Genomic DNA, 19,439 nt, shown 5'->3' on the forward strand with positions numbered 1-19,439 from the left:
AGATGAGGAAACTGAGGCACTAAACAGGTTAAGTAATTTGGTCAAAGCCACATAGATACCAAGAGGCAGAGCTGGAATTTGAATTTATGAAGCGTGGTCCCTGAGCCCATGAGATTCCATGAGATTCACATCCAATCTGTCACGACTGACTTTTTTCACTGAGGTGTAACTGATATGAGCAAAGTGCACTGATCCCAAGTGTACAGCTCAACACGTTTCTGTGTATATCACTCCTGTATGATGACCTCCCAGATCTGGAACTAGTCCTTGACCAGTGTGCCCCAGGCCTCCCGGTGTCCCTTTCCGTTTTCCCCGAAGTAATCCCAAGTTTAACCTCTGTCACTCATTGATATTGAGAAGGACTATCTTTTCTTTTATTCTCCTTATTTAAAAAGAAAAAATGTTAAAAAAAAAACAAAAACAAAAAACCCTTTCTTTTGTCAGTTCTTTAATACCCTTACTCGGCTACGTGAAAAGTAAGAACATTAAATTATAATTTCAGTCTGTTAATACCCAATTTGGGGACCAGCAAGTTAGACATTGTCCCTCGCCCCATCTCACCCTGCTCTGAAGTGCCTTCCTGAGTCTCCCAGATTGAGGGAGAAGTGGGCCGGCCTTTTGGGGACAGTTCTGCATGTTTGTTGCAGTGTCTGGCCTATGAAGGTATTTAAAACACCTGCTGATGAGTGGATGGATGGATGGGTCTTCCTCACAGACTATCCATTTCCGCCCTTGAGGAGAGAGGCCTGTCTTTGCCTGAGAGAGAGGCTCCAAGGTGCTGGCAGCTGAGGTCAACGGCCCAGGCTGCCAGCCTGGCACCGTGACCTGTCCATAGCCTTCTGGGGCCCTGGCTGGACTCTCACTGCCCCCACCCCATACTCACACAGATGCTCACCACCCGCCCCCCAGCCCCATCTCTATCATCGCCTTTATCCTGTGGCCAGGCTTGGCTGTCCTGTAGTTTTTCCCCGGCAGGCCTGGTCCCTTCTCCCACTCCCACTGCACCTACTCCCCTCTCTGGCCTTCCTCTTCCTCCTGCATGGGGTTGGAGGGCGGGCAATCTAGGATCAAAGCTATGGCAGATGCCACAGTCCAGGACTGAGGGCTTTCGTCCGGGGTGGGGGGGGGGAGTGGTGCAGTTTCTTCCTGGATGGATGCTAAGGGGCAAATTTGTATAACCTTGGGGGTGGGGATTGGAGGGGGGTCCTGTGACCCTCGGACAGTGCTGCCCCTTCCCCTCTGTCTTACCCCTCAAAGCCAGGCTGGCCACAAGTTCCAAGATTCCCTGGCCTGGGGAAGCCCAGGAGACGCAGGACCAAGATGGAGAGTCAGGGCCCCACCCTGCTGGGCCAGAATCGCCCTCAGACCCACAGCTGTCTGCCCTGATCCAGCCTGCTCAGAACTCACCGGCCTCATGATCCCAGCCTCCCCACTCCCCCGGCCCTTCCCTGAGTGTCAGCAGCAATTTCCTGGCAGGCCTGGTGACAGTAGCCTGAGCCAGCCCAGGGGAAACCCAATGCCATGGTGTCAGCAGCGGGTGTCCCTCGGTGTCTGGGGAATGGGGCTGAGACTGTGCAGAGCTGGGCCGCCCGACGGGGTGGGAGGGCTACCCCCCCACAGCTCCCCTGTCCCTTCCACATTTAATGGAGGCAGTTGTGCCCACATCCCCTGCATCCAGGGACCATTCTTGCTTCCAGGAAAGGCTACAAAAAGATCAACCAGACCAAGGCTGGAAAAGTCACCCACACCCTGGAGACAGTGCCTGGGATGACAGAGTCCTGCTCCCTTCCCTAGTGGTGTGAGGGCCCTGCTTCAGGAAGAGGCAGAATGGCCCTGGCCCCTCCCTCCCCATTCTGATCTGGCTCCAGCATTCAGAGAGGTGTCTTCATCCCAGGCCCCATCAATGGCCTACAGTCCACGCCTTCCGCCTCTGGTTTTACCTTGTTGCCGGTTCTGTGCAGGACACGGGATAACCAGAATGATAACAGAATGCTCCCTGGGAGAGGACTGGGTCTGTCTCGCCCCCTCAGGTCAGTAGGGCTGTTTTCCAAGGACTGGTCCTTGAGGACAGAGACTGGTCATATTTTATTCAGTCTAATCGCCTCTTAATAGGCTTGGATACAGTAGATACACATGAACACACATATTCTAAACTTAAATGACTCAGCACTACTGTATGTACTGTTTTCCTGGATCACGCGTGCACATCCCCACCCTTGGCACGAAGCAGGGGCCAAGCCAAGTTTTGTTGCATTAGATTGGATCAGCTTGACCTAGAAGGGGTGGCACGACTCATGGTGACAGAGAGGCTCTGAGACTGATTCCAGCTTGGAGGGGCTGGGAGACTGTGGGGACAGAGCCAGGAGTGCAGTTTCCAGGCTCTCGGCCTCACGTGGAAAGGTGCTGGCTCAGGTAGTAAATGGCCATCAACTGTGATTGGATGGCCATCAGCTGTGGCTAGTTGGCTGTCAGCTGTAACCAGTGAGCCATTGGCCACTAATATAACTGCTGAGGCTACGCTAACAGAAAATGGGGGCTAGCAAGAAGATGGTGGCTGAGCTAGCAAGTGGAGCAGTGAGGGTTGCGGACAGTGTGGCTCCTGCTTCCTGTGTCTCCAGCCCAGTCGCCAGCGAGACTATAGTGGTATGACTCCCCTATCTATGGCTCCGTGGGTATTCCTTTTTGGCCTCACCATATCCTGTGTTCTTATGTGGGGAGCGGGACTAGAAACCCTGCATGATACCCTGCGTGACAGAGACGCATGAAGGGACTTAAGCTAATGGGCAAGTGGCCACTCATTTGATTTGGGCCTAAGTCCCAGCTCATGTCCAGTGAGGCTCTTTTGTCTTGGTCGGCAGACCTTGTTGTTACCAGGACTTCTCTCATGTGGGCCGGCCAAACATGGGTATCCCCTTCGTCCCCCTAAGTCTTCTGCCTGGGGTACAGCTGCCTGCTCAGAGCTTGCGACTGGCCTCGGCTCTGCTTTCCGGAGCTCAGAGGTGCCCTTCCTTGAGCTGGGGAATGTTGCCACTGGGGCTCATCTTAGAGGTTGCCTGATGGTCCTGTCGTCTCCTCCTCTTTGCAGAAGAGGAAACTGATGCTGAAACATCAGCACTTTGCTTAGGCCTCCAGCCATTTCAGGTTCTAGACTCCACACCTCCCCATCCCAGGCCCTGTTACCCAGACTGTAACCCTCATTTATGAAGCATTTGTAACATCAGAACTCGGAACTGTGCCTCAGGCCAGGTACGAATGTCTCCAAAACAACAACACACAGTTGTTTCCAACCTTGTGGATTTGACGGACCAATTAAAAATTGCTTTTAACAGAAGGAATGGATGTAGGTTTGACAATTTTAATTTGGCCAAGAATAGACTTCCTAGAAGGCCTACTTTCATCATGTTTTGTAGCAAGAAAGAGCATTTTACATCAGAAAAGGGATGATATTTCAAATTTCAACGCTGACTAAACATAACCATACAAAGAATTCATCACTGAATTTTCTCCTTCACCTCAGACAGGTAAAAGCATCATCATGAACGAACACCCTTCTGTGGACATGAATTAGAAGACCCAGGTGCATACCAAGGAGCCCCTGCTCTGACCCCAGGGGAAGTAGGGACTGGCCCAGACCTCCAGCTACCCCCTCACCGTCCCCTCTGCCCAAGGGTGGTTCAAAGTGTTGGAGTGTGATTGGCATGTGGCCAGAGCCAATCCAAGCCCTTCTCCTGGTGCCTGATGGGAGGGGTGGGCAGGAGGGTTGTGGGAAAGGCCTCTGGGAGCTCTGCCCTCCTGCCCTCATTGTTTTTATCAAAATGCTTGACTTGAGAACTAGCCAAGGCTGTTCAACTCCTAAGAGTTGCCAAACTGGCCAGATAACCTGAGCCTTAGGTAATTGTACCAGCTTCTTCTCTCATTGGCTGTGTGACCTTGGACCAGTTCCTGAACGTCTCTGGGCCCCTTTCCTTGGCGGGCAGGGCTAATGTGCGTGTAGCCACTCATATAGCAAGTATACAGTTGTATGGACAGAGGGGCTTCTTTCTAAGAAGCTGTTAAGCGTTCCAGGATCTCAGAGGACCCAGGTGTCTGGCTCCCGCGTCAGAGCCCTCTCTCCACACCCCACAGCCATTAGGTCTTCACCAAAGCTGAAATCTGCCTAGGGATGGCATTTTTCTCTCAGCCTCTTGCTCCATCAGGGTTTTGTTCCCTTATCCAGCCCCTGACGCTTCCCATGTTGCTCTGGGTTTCGCATCTTTAACTTAATGTTAGCACCTGTGCCCTCTGAGCATGCAGCTCAAGTGCAGACATCTTTGCCTGGGCTCTATGGCAGCCCTTGTCAGGCGCTCTTCCTGGGGTTGGGTGGGGGACACCATCAGTGATCCTCCCTCACCCCCTTCCCATCATCCTTCAATTCCAAGACCAGGAGAAAGCCCCTCCTCTGGAAAAACTGACGTCCTGCTGGCTCTTCAAGCCTCCAGGGCACCCTCAGCCTTCCCTCCCCTCCCCTCCTGCCTCCCTCCAGGGTGGGATGGTGGGCGCTCTCCGAGAAAACCTGTGTCTTTCCCTCCCTCCTGCTCCCAGCCCTCAGCCCCTGGGTCTTCTCCCTCTCAGCCCTTATCTGCCCCAGGATCTGACCTACAGATGCCCTCGCTGCTCAGCGTGCTCCTGACCCTTGGATGGCAGTGCCGCCTAGCCCGCCTGCCCTGGGGCCAGCTCCGGCCTGCTCTCCTTCCCTTGAAAAGCCCCCATGTCTTGAAGCTGATTAAAACAAACACAGCTCATATTTTTGTTCTTAATCCAATTCTGCGCTGGGCTGGGGTCGGGGAGGGAGGATAGGATGACAGAAGCACATTCCTGGCTGTGCCGGGGGTGAGAGCCAGCCCAGGTACAGACCAAGGAGCCCCCAGAGGCTAGGGAGGCCAATCCCAAGCGGGGTGCTGCCTGATGATAGTGGAGGGGCCCCTCCCTGAGCAAGATTCAGCTGCTGCTCCCAGGGCAGGTCAGGAGGAAGGGCTAGTTCTCCAGGGCCTTCCCAAGCGGGGGCCAGAGGCTCCACAGAATAGAGGCCTTTATTTTCTCTAGTCTGGAAACAAGACAGGATCCTCTTGTCTCAGCTGACCTCTTCCTATGACTTCCCTCCTCAACACTTGGCCTTGGAGTTCCTCAGGACACAAACCCACACATGCACTGTGGCTGCCTTCTCCTCTCACAGGCAGGACTCACAGGCCCCCGAGAACTCTGTTACTGTCTGAACCAGTGGCTGAGTTTCCGGATGGAGGGACCACCCGTTTTAGGGCATGGAGGAGAGGGAGCGTCCAGCGACAGTGCAGTTTGGAGGCCAAATGCGTGGGTTCCATCTTGCTCTGCCACACACTAGTTGTGTGACTGTGGGTAAGCTCTCTAATCTCTTTGCACCTCAGTTTCATCATCTGTGAAATGGGGGCAGTAGAATTACCTACCTCACAAGGTTGTTGTGAACACGTGTGTATCTGGCACTGTACTGTATACTGTACTAAATATTTTATCTTTTTGGTATATACTGTATTATATTCTGACCCGGTACTGTGGACTGCTACTACTGGAAGTCTTGATTCTTATTATTATTGAAGGCAAGTGGAGGTAATCTTACATCCGTCATCTATTAGCTGTGTGGTTCTAAGCAAATCATGCCTGGTCTCTGAGCCTCAGTTTTATACCTGTAAAATGGGAGGAAACTCAGCCTCAGAGAATGGCAGTGAGGTTTAAATGTAATAATAAACATGACAGTGCCTAATACTGTGTGGCATGTGTTTATTGAATCTTAAACACGATGTGATTTCACTGTTAAATCAGATCTTAAGTGACAATCTTGTCCAAGAAAGGATGGAAGAAGATGGTTAGATCAAATAAAAAGACCGAACAGGAAAGAGGAGGAAGAAAAGCTAAAAACAAAATGGAAAGGTTAGGAGAATGAGAACAGGAATGAGACTAGTAAAGAATATGGAAAGGAGGGGCCGGCCCGGTGGCTCAGGTGGTTGGAGCTCCATGCTCCTAACTCCGAAGGCTGCCGGTTCGATTCCCACATGGGCCAGTGGGCTCTCAACCACAAGGTTGCCAGTTCAATTCTTTGAGTCCCGCAAGGGATGGTGGGCAGTGCCCCCTGCAACTAAAATTGAACACGGCACCTTGAGCTGAGCTGCCTCCCGGATGGCTCAGTTGGTTGGAGCGCCTACTCTCAGCCACAAGGTTGCCAGTGCGATTCCTTGAGTCCTGCAAGGGATGGTGGGCTGTGCCCCTGCAACTAGCAATGGCAACTGGACCTGGAGCTGAGCTGCACCCTCCACAACTAAGACTGAAAGGACAACAACTTGAAGCTGAAAAGCATCCTCCACAACTAAGATTGAAAGCACAACAACTTGACTTGGAAAAAAGTCCTGGAAGTACACACTGTTCCCCAATAAAGTCCTGTTCCCCTTCCCCAATAAAATCTTAAAAAAAAAAAAAAAATATGAAAAGGAAAGAATGAGGAGGGAGAGGAACACCCACCAGAAACAAACAAGAAAAACAAAGAAAGACCTGGAAAGAAGAGAGTCAAGGATGGAGCGGCTGTGGAGAAGGGTGAGAAAGGCCCAGAGAGAGGGGACAGCTAGCAGACCGCTGGGAGGAGTCTTGGTGTCTACCTTGAGAGCCTGTAGGGCTAGGATTTCTTTCTAGCTGAGGTCTCTGGGCTCCTTCCCCTCCACTGGGCTTCTGGCAGTTCCTAGGCTGGGAAGCTGCCCGCCCCCCAACTTAGAGCCAGAGAGGACCCCAGAGCAGCTAGGATCACAGGCCTTTCTGTGAGGCTGCTGGCCTGGGGAAGTTCTAGTTCTGCATTGGAGAGATACTTAATAATTCTTTCCTGCAAGTACTCAGAAGTCTCTAGTTTCACAGTCTTTCAGACTAAACGAGATCGTAAAGATCCATTGTTTCACTCCTAGCCTGGACAGCTCCCCTGCCTGGCCACCCCCAGAATGGGGGGACTGTCTCTTAGGACAAGACCCTCACTACCCTTCAGAGGTGTTTGCTGGGCTCCTTCCAAGACTGATCTGCAGTTACAGTGGTTGCAAATCAGTCAATTGTCAAATAACTTAGTGAGACATTATTTTGTGCCCTTTGTGAAGGACACGGGGCCAATTGAGGGAATGCAACAGACGATCTGGCCTGTAGAGGGTGGGTGGGTAGCCTACCTAGCCTTTGGAGGCAGCCTCACTTCCCAGGCTCAGGGGTGTCTCCTCCTTCTTCCCTGCCCAGTGGTCACTGGGCCTGGGTTGGGACAATTCCCCACACCACAGCTAGAAACCAAGCTGCATCAGTAGGTCAGAGGCAGGGGACTGGAAGTGGCCCATAAAAGTCTCAGGCTCCTGTAAATGCAGAGTGGGCCTTTGAAAGCCCAAAGCACTTTTATGTGCTAGTTAAAGGGCCTTCCTGTTGTGTCGCCAGAATTTACAGGAGGTGGGTGGGGAGATGGGGTGAGGTGAGGCCAAGTACAGCCTCCACCTACTCACACTTCCCCAGAGGAGCCGGGGGTCCAGAGGAGAAGGGAGGAAGGGGGTACTTAGCAACTTCTTGGCTGTTACACTCTACTTACCAAGCCAGGACTGTGAGGCTCTTCCTTGGTCCTTTGAGATCCTGAACCCACTCCCTGGGGCAGTGGTGACTGAGGCAGTGACATATTCCAGGCCAGCAGTGCCCATAGCCAGGCGGAAGGAGTTCCCTGGAGACAGAGGCAGAGCTCTCAGGAGGCAGAGGTCAGGCCACCTGTGTGGTTTTTAAGGGTATAAGACTAGGACTATCATAAAGGTGTCATTTGGAGAGATTGTTCGACGGCCCATGTTACCCACACCCTGTGTCTGATGCCAGCACCAAGGGATCATGGGAGGAGAGCTGGGCATCAGCCCCCATTCTCGACTCCACTTGTTAGGGAGGCCCTTCCATGAACCTGTCTCCCTGGGGCACCTGTAGGAATGTGATGTCCATGAATATAAACGTTAAAAAAAAAAGCCCCACAAAATGAGTGTGTCATGAGTGAGTTTACTTTTCTCTCTGGAAGAGCTGAGAAGGACCCTCCTTGACCTATGTAGAGGAGAAAGAGTCCCCTCCCTATTCTTCCATGACTGTCCTGGTCTTATACCCCCTGCAGAGCCTGTCAGCCTCATTTAAGGACCCCATGGGTTCTCTCTTCCTCTAGACGGAGCTCGGCGCCTGTTGACTAGAACTGAAGGAAAGAACCAAGGTCGCTGGCCACGCCAGGAGCCAGGCATTATGCCAGGTGGTCCGCACACATCCTCCTGACTTGTCTTTGTCTTTCTAACCATCCCTCCCAGGGCTGCTCACTCTGCTTGCCCTCTCCTGCATGTGCTCCATCCTCAGTCCGTCCCTTCTGGGGAGCAGCAGACAGAGCACACGGAGGCTCCCAGGCGTGGGGTCCTGTGGCCAGTTCCCAGGCAGGGGCGTTTCTGCATTGACCTCGCCATGACCCCCATCCCTGGCCTGCTGACCTCAGGTGCCCACCGCGGCCTCAGGACTCTGGCATTCTTTCCTGATGCTGCAACTCCCCTCTGCTCCTCTGTGACCCTATTGAGTTTCCCCAGGTCTGGCCAACCAAACACTGCCATATGAGGGAGAGTTACATTTCCTGTATGTGTGTCAAAATATCAGAGCGGATGTGAAATAGATCAGACATGTATAAAAATAAACTTTTATGGAGTGACTGACTACTCCCCTCCAATGGGAACCAGTGATTCACTCTTCATCTGGGGCCTAGAAACTTGTCTGGGGCCTGGGGGACTACTCCCCAAACCCAGCTCTCCACGGTCGTCCTGTCTTACTTCCTTGGGCGTGGTGCCAGCTTCTCTTCTGGAAGGCATTCTCCCCAGGGGTTCATGGGCATGGAAACCCCTCCAAAATAGGGCTAACATGAGCAAGTTACCTCTCTGGGTCCCAGTTTCTTCATGAGCGTGGCAGAATTTGCTCTTTCAGCCTTCTTTCCCCTCTGACAATCCATGACTCTACAACCCAGGGTCCCCAGGCTAGGCTCATCTGCCCACCTCCTTTGTCGGGCAAAACATTATAATTACACCTCAGTTGGCCTTTCCTTGTTGCGTTAGTGTGAGGCCTGGTGGACAAAAGTGCAGAGGTCTTTCTGTCCAGGCACCCCTGCCTGAGTTTACCACAAAGGCTTGTCAAGGTCATTTGCTGGTCAAGGTCATCTTGCCCATCCCCCTGCTTCTGGCTAATTGGTTCTCTTAAACAGGGCTTGTTCTCTTTATTACTAGCGTTTACAGGAAGCAGCCTCCAGCCTCATATCAGAAATTTCTCCCTAATATTATCCGAAATCCTTCTGCACGCGGATCTCCTTTCACCCGTCTCCCTAGCCTTGTCCTTGCAGGGGGCTGGGGATGGGTCAGGTATATGTGGGAGCCTGAGAGGGTACACTGTGGTTTGGGACAGCTCAGCGGATTCTAGCACCAACCACTCTGTGCCCCCTGAAACAGCCTGGAGAGAAGGGCCTATCTGCCAACCCACAGGAATCCCACCAGACCCCAGTTTTGGGCCATTGGTTCCTGTCTAGCAAAGAACCCAGCTTGGTCTCATCTGAGGACTGGCCTTCGCAGCCTTAGGCCAACAGCCAGGCGGAAAGGATGGCACACGCTGCCTGCCCTATGACGGACCAGCTTTGGCATCTTTCCAGGAGCCACCAGGAGCCCCTTTGGTCCTGTGGAATCAGTGTGGCAGCATCTTTAGAGTGGCCAGAGGCTTCTCCATCCACACCTGGCTGTGAACTTGTAAGACCAGCAAGAGCAGGAGGTATTCAGGGCCGGGCTCCGGGGGTATGTCCTCTGTCCTCACTTTTCATGCATCATGTTTGATCTTTGCTGCATGGTGGAGGGTTCCTGCCACTCTGATTGATGACTCAAATCTTCAAAGGAACAGTCACCCCTGGAGTGAGGGGAGCCTTCATCACAGCTGTTCCCAGGGAGGTACCCGCCAATGCCAGGTCCCTCCAGGAACCCCCTAGCCTCAGCTGGATCTCTGTAGCTGCCACCATTCCGCCTGACCCAGCAGCCGCTTTGCTTCTCCACGTAATCTGGCCTAGATGTGAATACAACGTGTTTTTTTTCTTATTGCTGCAACAGAGACGAGTATAGATTTTTCAGGAAGCACTTTATGAGGAAACCAAGGGGAAAATAGTGCTCAGGAACTAGAGAACGCAGGGTGGTCACAGAGCACCAGTCGTAATGAACCAGAATCTTCCCCAGAACGCTCCTCCTGGCCTGGGACGTCCGTCTCCCCTCAGCTCTCCCGTTCCTGGGCCCCAAGGGAGGAAGGCAGTTTCCTGGTCGGCCCAAAGATCCCTCCCCAGCCTCTGGCTCTGTCTGAGTGGGTGCTGCCACGACTCCTGGAGCACTTTCTTCAGCTGGCCTGGAACAAGGTTCTTTGTAGTTAGTCCCGCCGTCCAACCCCAAGGGACACGAATGAGATGGCCAATGCTGGTTCTGCCTCAGTTTCTCCCCAGAGCTTCACACACCTCTCCCTTTTTCTAGGACGGAAGAAAAGTGCTTCTCCCCCCTCACCGCCCTGCCTGCCATGTCCAAGTCCAGCCTGAGCACGGCCTCTTACTCTTGCGTAGTTTGCAGAGCAGATTACTCGCCCACAGTCTAGTGCAAACGCCTGGCACATACTTAGTGTGTAATGCATATTTGTGGATCACAAGTACGGACGTGTGTGTGGTTCCCAGTACACTCAGATGGTCCCTTCTCTGAGGAGTCATCTTGCTGAGTCGCAGTCCCCGAGGGTTTATAAGACCATCACCCTGAAGTGCAGAGTACATTTAGTATGTTTCAGTGAACGTCACTGTACCACGGCTACAGGCTGAAGCAGGCTGTTTTTCATCAGCTGGAATCACACAGCGCAGGATGCAAATGGGCCTGGGGGCTGCCCCATGTGGATCATGGCTGAAGTACCCCTCACTGAGATGAGCCCCAGCCACACCATGGGCAGCGTCTCCTCCAGGGCCCGCCAGAGAAGGAATGAGGGAGAAGGTAACTCACCCTTGGCAGTGTAGCACTGGGTGGAGTCCTGGCATTGCCACAGCCCTGGTAGAGCTCAGAGACAATGCAGGAAAGAAAGCTCCTTCACTGGCCCCTGCATAGGTTGGCAGAGTGTGTGTGCGTGTCTGTGTGTGTGTGTGTGCGCGTGTGCAGAAGAGGGAACGAGCCATAGCTCTGGGCTGCTCTTTCGGGACTCCTGTGTGCGTCTCAGGGATTTAGGCTGTGATGTGCTTAACTGAGAAGCTTTGTCCCCAGTAGAGAACACTTCTCTGAAGGTGACTGGCCCCTGCCTGTTTTGTCCTGCCCTGTCTCACCCCCTGCCCATCCCGTCCCCCACCACACTCCTGCTGCACCACGTCCCACGCTCTTCCAGGTGGGCTTGAGCATGCTGGGCCCTCAGCCAGGATGCCCTACTCGCCTTCTTCACTGGGGCAGCTCCTCTATCAGACTCAATCAGCCTCCCTCCTTGGTGAAGTTTCTCTGACCTGGCCCCGCCTCCTATTGGATCAGGAGTTCCTTCCCCTCCGTGGGCAGGTTTATGCACAGGTGAAAATGATGGCTTTACCTATCTGTGTCGCCACCACAGGGACGTGTCTTACTATCTTGTCTTCTGACCTCAGTACCTGGCACAGCACCCAGCTCAGGGCGGGCACTGGTCTGTGCCCAGAGTATGGCTGCCCGGAGCATGCCCCATGAGGGCAGGCAGGGGGTACTGGCAGTCTGCAGAGGAGGGGCTCGGCGCTGAACGAGCCTCTGGACCCATCCAGTTCTGTGTGCCCAGGCCCCTAGAGGGAGGGAGCGCCCTGACGCTTGGTGGTGTCAGCAGCGGGAGCCGGCCTGGGAGGTCACCAGTGACATCTAGTGGTCATAGCACGCTGCAGCCCCAGGAGGTTTTCCAGAAGGTGGGAGTCTGAGTTTCCCATAGACTCTGGGCCAGGCTTCTGAGCTACCCCCAGTGAGGGTCCGACTTCTCCGGGCAGAGCAGGACTTAGGTTGTTGGGTGCAGGGCCCAAGGTCTGGAGAGATGCTGGGCCAGCCACACTCAGCGAGCGCAGGCTGGGATGACTCCGGTGGCCCTGTGCCATCTGCTGCCCTTCTGCTCCAGGCTCAGGCCCATCCACCTCAGCCTCAGCTCCCTCAGACCTGCGTGGGGGGAGGGGGGCTTTGGGGTCCCACCTGGAACAGCCACAGAGCCACTTTGGTACAGCTGTTGAGACAGCCAGGGCCAGCCAGTGGGTGAGGGGTGGGTATGGGCCTCATTTATTCACATAGCACCTACTATGTGCCAGGCATATAGTAGAAAGATCTAATGGATCTTTCTAACGAGCCTTTCATGCACTCTGGAGGGCAGCCGGGGCAGAGGCCGCCCAAGGAGCTGCCTGTCCTGTCCTGGACTAGGCCAGACAGCACCCAGCAGCCCAGAGAGACCTCTCCTTAAAGGGGCAGCTGCAGGAGGCAGCATAGTCTGAATGGGGGTCTCAGGCAGCATGCTGGTGGGCCTGAGGGCAGCCCTTGCTGGTTAGTCAGTGGTCTCTCCTTCAGGGTCTTACAGAGTGCCCACACGTCATGGACGCTCAGGAAATGCTGATGAATGGTGGGGTTGGCATGGGGTGGAGGCGGCAGGGGTGCCAGAACCACAGGTTCAGGCTCTCAACCCCCCTGTCAATGAACAGCTTCCTGGACTCCACTTTCTCCGCCAAAGTTCTCCCGGGAAGCATATCCAGGCTATCAGAGAGGGGAAGCAGGGCACTGTCCTCAGCAGGGAGGCCTACAGAGATATTGTGCCTTTTATTTTCCAGTCATGATTCCTTCCTGCTCCTTCTTTCCCCCACCTTGCCTTTCCTGGCCCAGTGTCTGTTTATAACTTCGTCCTCTGCCTCGTGTGCTGCTCCTCGCCCCTGTGCCTTCCCTCCTCTCCCCTTCCCTTTTCTGCCTCTGCGCTCCTCCCCTTTCTAAGTTTCTCCTGTGCTCAGCCTTCCTGTTCTCCATTCCCCTCCCTTCTTGCTGTTTCTGTCACTCTGTCTGTCTTCCTCTCTCTTTGTCTCCATCAGTTGCTCTGCCAGTGTCCCTTGATTTCTCCCCAAACCAACCCTGGAAGGCCAGCCTGGTGTTATTAAAGGGCCATAACTTGAAAACTTGACCAGGGTGTGAGGTGGGCAGAGATCTAATATATCTTTCTAATGAGCCTTTCATGCACCCCAGGAGTAGCACAGGCTCCCCGCAGCCTGGAACCCCGCTGTCAGCCAGCATTTCTCAGCCCCTTGGCTGCCAGGTCTGCAGATGGCTGCTTTGCCTGCTTACCTGTGCAAGCGGAGCTCACCCCGGCCCAGTGGAATCACACTTTGGGCATGTTTCTGGGTGCCATGGGTCTCCCCTGACAGTTGGGATGACAGAGCTCACATTTACAAGTTTGTATAAATACACCGTGAATGTCTTTAGGGGTCAGACACTCTGCTAGGTCCTGGGGGCATGGTCTGCTTCTTTTGGCCCTCACAGCAGCCCTGCAATGGAGGTTCAGCAGTGACCACACTCCCATGAGACAGAGGAGGCAAATGAGACTCAAGGAACAAGCTTGCTCAAGGCAGGCCCCAGGCTGGCAGCTGCACACCTGGCTTTGATCCTCCGGAGGTCACAGCCTCAGTGTGCCCACGTCCAGTCAGGCCCCAGCAGCACGCCCAGAGCTGCAGGCAGCTGAGTGTTCACAGACCTGTCCCATCGCACCCCCTCTTCCCCCCTCCACCCAGACACTGTGCTTGTTTCCATGACCCGATTGCATTTGCAGTTGTTTTAGAGAGGGGTCTGAGCCCACTACCAGCCAGCGTTCTCTCTGCACACGTTCATTCCTTGCCCTCAAGTCGCAGCGCTCACTCATTCCTGCTAATCGTCCCTCTGATTATGGCAATCATTGTCTGATTGCACAGGCTGATTATACAATTACATTTTCTCATGCTAATTCTATAATTAAGGCAAGCAATAATAACATAGGGAAAATTATGACGTTTCCAAGCTCCAAATATGATTTGAGGGCCCAGCAAGGTGCCCCCACTATTCCCCGCGGGGAGGGCAATGTGAGCTCCAGGCACAGAGGTAGGGGCCAAGTAGTGACCATCTCTCTCAGCTTCCTGGGACACCCCTAATTCCAGAGCATCTGTCCTCATGGTCCAGTAGGACACCGGGACTCTAAGCCAGGAAACCTGATTTGGAAAGTGTGACCCAGCAGCTCTGGCCCTCAAAGCCCCTGTCACAGAGGAAGCTGCCTACAAGCAGCCACTGGCCTTGGAGAGCCAAACCTGAGCTGTGGCTCTCATGTGCTTCTAGAAGCCCCGGCCCAGCATGTCTTCCCAATGGCTGCCAGTGTCCTACTCAGACCAGTCTGAGGAGGAGAGACTGGAGGCAGGTGGCTGGTTCCCATCTTCCTCCATGCTCAGAACTCCTGCCCCGTCCCCAGAAGTCCCAAAGCCTGGGAGCGATGGCAGATTCTGCTCTTCATTTCACCTCCCTTTCCTCTCCTGCTGAAGACGACTCAAACCGCCACCCTCCAGGAAGCCTTCCTGGGCGCCTCCCGTGGTATATTCCCTAATCCTGTTCATCCCATGGTTTGTCCTCGACAGGGTCCTCCCCGCCAGAGGCTGGGAGCTCCCAGATGGCAGCGCAAAAACCTCGTGCACCCTCTGCTCCCTCTGCACAGACGCCCTGCCGTCATGGAGTCCGCAGGGCCCCTACACACTGTGTGCACATCCGCAAATTCTATCTTATTTCCAAGGCACCAAGGGAGTTGGTTATTTAAAGAATACTATAGAAGATCCTTTGGTAAAGACTGGAATTATTTTGATTCATTTTTAATGTAGTTTTGGATTTTCATCTCTCTAAGGAAGAAGGGGGGCGGTGAGGGAGAGGCTGCAGGCAGGTTTATATGTCTTTCCACAGCCTGCACCCACCTGCATGGCTCTGCATGTCTAAATTTTATCTTCTTCATTCAACAGACATGCCTTTGAGGCCTTCTATGTACCAGGTTGTATATGTGGGAGGTGGGGATAAAGATGGATGAGACCCACTTTCTGCCTCTGAGAGTCAGTGAGGGAGACACAGCTGTGTGCGGGGAGCACCCACACAGGGATGTTCAAGGGGAGTTATGTTTGCACAGGTTACGGAGGTGGGATTACCTCCACCTAGGACTGGGGAAAGCAGGGAAGTCTTCATGGAGGAGGTGATCTTTCACGAGCATTTGGAAGGATGAATGGAAGCGTTCAAAGGGGACGAGCAAGTAGAGGAAATGGGAGGTGGGTGTGGCTGGAGTGGAGGGTGCAAGGAAGGCTGGGGAAGGAAGCAGGACCAGGCCATTATGCCCTTGGAGGCCGGGCTGAGGAGCTGGTGATGATTACAAAAGCAGAGGATTCAAGTGGACGATGTTACTCACAGGAGTGGCTTGACCTCAATTTGGTTTAGGAAGCCCCCTTTGGCTGCGGCAGGAGTGGACAAGAGGAAGTGGGGCCGGAAGGAGAAGGCGAACCATGAGTTCTGAGCCAGAGGTAGGGGGTCTGTGCATTTTGGAGAATGGAAATAACAAGAGGGCTCATTGGGGAGAGGAGAGGAGAGGAGAGGAGAGGGAGAGGAGAGGAGAGGAGAGGAGAGGAGAGGAGAGGAGAGGAGAGGAGAGGAGAGGAGAGGAGAGGAGAGGAGAGGAGAGGAGAGGAGAGGAGAGGAGAGGAGAGGAGAGGAGCAGGAAGGTGGGGAAGGTGCAGCTGGATGGGGCAGCACACTGGTAGGTGAGAAAAGGGACAAGATGTCAGGGAATTCCTGAAATGTGAGCTTCGTTTCTCTCTGGACTAGATTTGGATCACCTGCCCAGAGTGAGGGCATGGGACGGGGAGAGGGGACGGCCAGCTAAGTTTGTGGTGTCCGTGGGTGTTTTCTCCCACTATCCAAGACTGCCAGGGCCAGAAGAGAGGGGTGGAGTTTGGAGCGACCCCCGGTGAGGGCTCAGGGCCAGGGGCCGTGGACTGGCAACGTCTGGAAAGTCCAGGGATGTTGGCAACAGTATCATTCAAGTGTAGTCCAGGCTGGAGGGTAAGGGAGGAAGGGGTGGAGGGAGCGGAGAGGAGAGGCACAGCAGCGGAGCACAGCCAGCTGGGAGAGGTGAGAGGATCCCTGACAAAATCACCCCACCAGCTGTGGGACATCAGCCAGGGCTTCTCCACGCTCATTCAGTTTCAAGTGGGACAATACCTTTCTCAAAGGTTACATGTGCCGACGCTGATGAAGGGAGATCGTCAACAAGTTGAACCAACACCTGCCTGTGCATAGACGTTATCGACACAGTGGAGTCCCCATAAGTGCTCTTTCCTCGTTCACCGTGGACCCCTGGGCGCCTGCTTAGTGCCTGGCACACACAGGGCACGGCACAGAGGTTTCAGGAGGCAGGACATGGAATGGGGAAGTAGCGTCTGCGTGCTGGACGATGAAGCTGGACCCCCTTGCAGAGACAAGGATAGTATTTGCCTCTGAGGCTGCGAGAACTAAGTCAGGCGATGCGGAGAAAAGATGCTGTTGATGGCCCAGCCCTGTCCCCTCAGCACGCATGGTCCTTAAAGGCTGACGGCCTCTTACTGCTCGCATCTGCAAACTTCTGCACAAGGGTTTCCTCTGGTCACAGGAGCCTGCTCTGTACATGGAGGGTCCAAGGAGTCTGGACCCTCTGTACCACAGGGTCCAAGGAGTCTGTACCCCACTAACAAAAGGCAGGACCCAGTGCCCACAGATCTGGCTTCCGTGCCTCCCTGCAGCCGCCCAGAATGCCCAGCAGGAATGAAATCTCCCAGCTGCCCTCAAAGGCCACCTGCTCATTAGTACAGTTGGGCTTCCCTCCCTTTCTGTCTCACTTCCTCATCCCCAACTGGTGCCTTCTGGGGTCACCTCCCAAATAAATACAAGGAAACCCGTGCACTTGAATTTCTGTCTCAGAGATTGCTTCTAGGACACCCAATCTGAGAGAATGTGTAAGTGCGTGAAGAAGGAAGACACTCGATAAATGTGAGCCGGCTCGCTAGATGGAAAGCTTCACAAGGACGGAAAGTATCCATTGTGATACCATCACCTCAGGGACGGGTCCGGGCAGAGCTGCTGAGTAAATCGACATGGATGTGGTTCCTTCTGCCCCGCTGTCCTTTTGGGCCCTCCCATGCTCCATCCCCCCGTCCTTTCTCCCCATCCTCTGTTTTCTTTCCTGACCCCTCTTTTCTCCTCTTCTACCCTCCTCCGTCCTCCCAAGGAGGAAGGATGCTCTGTGCCCCAAATGTCCCTCTGACTTCCCCAAGGTCAGAGCCCGCCTGCAGCATTGTGACATCACTGTGCACAGCCAATGGCTGCCCTCCTGGGCTAGGCTCTTGGCCTCCTGGGGCCACCACCTTCCACTGATAGGGAGAAGCCATCTTCTTCAGGCCCCTTAACCCTCAGCGTAGCCACCAGAGCATGGATCCCTCCTGAATCCACTCTCAACCCCCATGTTCCTCACGGTCAAGCTGCCTCTGGGCCAGAGATGCAGCCTGAATGTGTCTGGGCAGGAGAGTGTGGCCATGCTGAAGAGGCTGGTGTTGAAGCCACTGTAGGTGGCTGCGGAGCAGCAGCCCCTGCTGTTCCGTGGCCAGCTTCCGGCTGACGACAGGTGTCTCTCAGACTACTGCATCGGACCGAACGCCTCCATCAAAGTCATCATGCAGCCCCTGGAGAAGACGGCACCCGAGCAGCTCCTCCAGCCCCAGCCCCAGCCCCTGTGGGACCAGCTGGCCCGGGTCCTCGCCAAACACTTTGGGCCCCAGGATGCCAAGGCAGTGCTTCGGCTGCTGAGGCAGGAGCACGAGGAGCGACTGCGGAGGATAAGCCTGGAACACCTGGAACAGCTGGCACGGGACCTCCTGATGGAGGAGCCAGTCGCGGAGCCCGCAGAGGAGAGGGAGCCTGAGGCTGTGGGCTCGGAGCCCCCAGACGAGGAGGAGAAAGCTGATCAGTAAACCGGCCACCCTACTTATTTAGACGCCCAACTTTGCCTAGCCTCGTCTTTAATGTTCCCTGGTGACTCCCCAATAGCTGGTGTAGATGCGTCCTCACTCCTTTTTGCAACTTCAAAGCAGCTGGAGGGAGTTTGGACCCCTCTGTCATCTCTTGGGCCTGTGGTTTCCCCTCTGAAACACGGAACGATTCCACCCCATCATCATCCCCTAGGAGTTCTGATCCCCCCGTGGGCAGCCCAAAAGGGTTGTCAAAGGCTGCCCCCCGCCCCGTAGGCTGGGCACCATCTCCTGTGTCAGGCAGTTTGCCCAAACATGCCTGGCAACCCCCTGGGCTGTTAGCCAACCTCTGTGGTTCTAGACAGACCCTCTTTCTTCTTTGAAACAACGATAACGTGAGTTCACTTTCCTCCAGCCTCAGGCCAGGGCACCTACCTCCAGACCCCAAACAGCCAAGAGAAGGGGATATAGTTAGCTGTCCCCAGCCTTCTGGGTGAGGCTTTCCTTGCTGTTTGCCTGCTCGTGCCTCCACAGCTTAAGGGACAGAGACAGCAGAGGTAGGAATGGGAGGAGAGCACCTACTGCGCGCCAGGACTGGAGGTCACAGGGAGACGCACACAGACGAGGACAGCAGGAAACTGAAGCTCAGGCAGAAAGGGCAGTTTACATAGTGACACACTCACGATGGCCAGTGCGAACAGAACCATGCCCCATCAATTCACAGGTGTCACAGAGTCCCCATTACCTGCCCAGCGTGCCCAGGCTCCCTGGGGCAAAAATGTTGCCAGTCAGGATCCTTGCCCTCCCGGAGTGTGCAGCCTAGATGGAGAGACAGGACATCAATATGACAAGTAAAGCAGCAACATAAACCTGGCGTATAGCCTATGTGACTAAATGCCCAGACACCAGTCACCACCTCACAAGGCCCTGAGCCTAGCATGGAGGGCCAGTCCCTACAGACAAGACTGCCAGGCCCTTTCTCTGTTCCTGGTGTGTGTGCCTCACCAGGGGCCGAGGAGCCCCTCACCCTGTGTACGAGGGGAGCAGGGAGCTCGCTGAGAGCCTGGTCCCCCATAAGGTCCCTGAAGTTCTATTGTTGGGTGATGGAGACAGAGAGAGGGAGACAGAGAATGTCTTAAAAGGAACAAGCAGGGCCTGTTTCCCTAAAAACATTCCGTCCTTGGCCTGTGGGGCCCAGTGTCTGATTCCAGTCCTACCTCAGCCGTTGTCCTGCTGCATGACCTTGATTCACCTATCTGATGCTCATGTTTTTCACCTGTTAATTGGGGCTCATTATAATAGTGTCTCCTTAATCCCTAGGCGTTTGTGAGGGTTAGATGTGAACACTGTACAATTGAGTAATGTC

General features: G+C 54.4%; 1 protein-coding gene across 1 annotated transcript; it reads left to right on the forward strand.

The window, feature by feature from the left end:
* The first annotated feature begins 17,272 nt into the window (after window positions 1-17,272).
* On the forward strand, window positions 17,273-19,226 carry UBL4B (ubiquitin like 4B). Its single transcript, XM_019730576.3, has one exon. It carries the CDS (start codon window positions 17,780-17,782, stop codon window positions 18,074-18,076), a length of 297 nt encoding a protein of 98 aa, XP_019586135.3. The 5' UTR covers window positions 17,273-17,779; the 3' UTR covers window positions 18,077-19,226.
* The last annotated feature ends 213 nt before the right edge of the window (window positions 19,227-19,439 follow it).

This window comes from Rhinolophus sinicus, chromosome 7 (assembly GCF_057876585.1).
Source record: "Rhinolophus sinicus isolate RSI-liver-muscle chromosome 7, RSI-T2T, whole genome shotgun sequence".
Lineage (NCBI taxonomy): Eukaryota > Metazoa > Chordata > Mammalia > Chiroptera > Rhinolophidae > Rhinolophus > Rhinolophus sinicus.

What these genes read in the sequence shown, in the direction of transcription:
- UBL4B (XM_019730576.3), top strand. Translation starts at nt 17,780, where the DNA reads ATGCAGCCCCTGGAGAAGACGGCACCCGAGCAGCTCCTCCAGCCCCAG.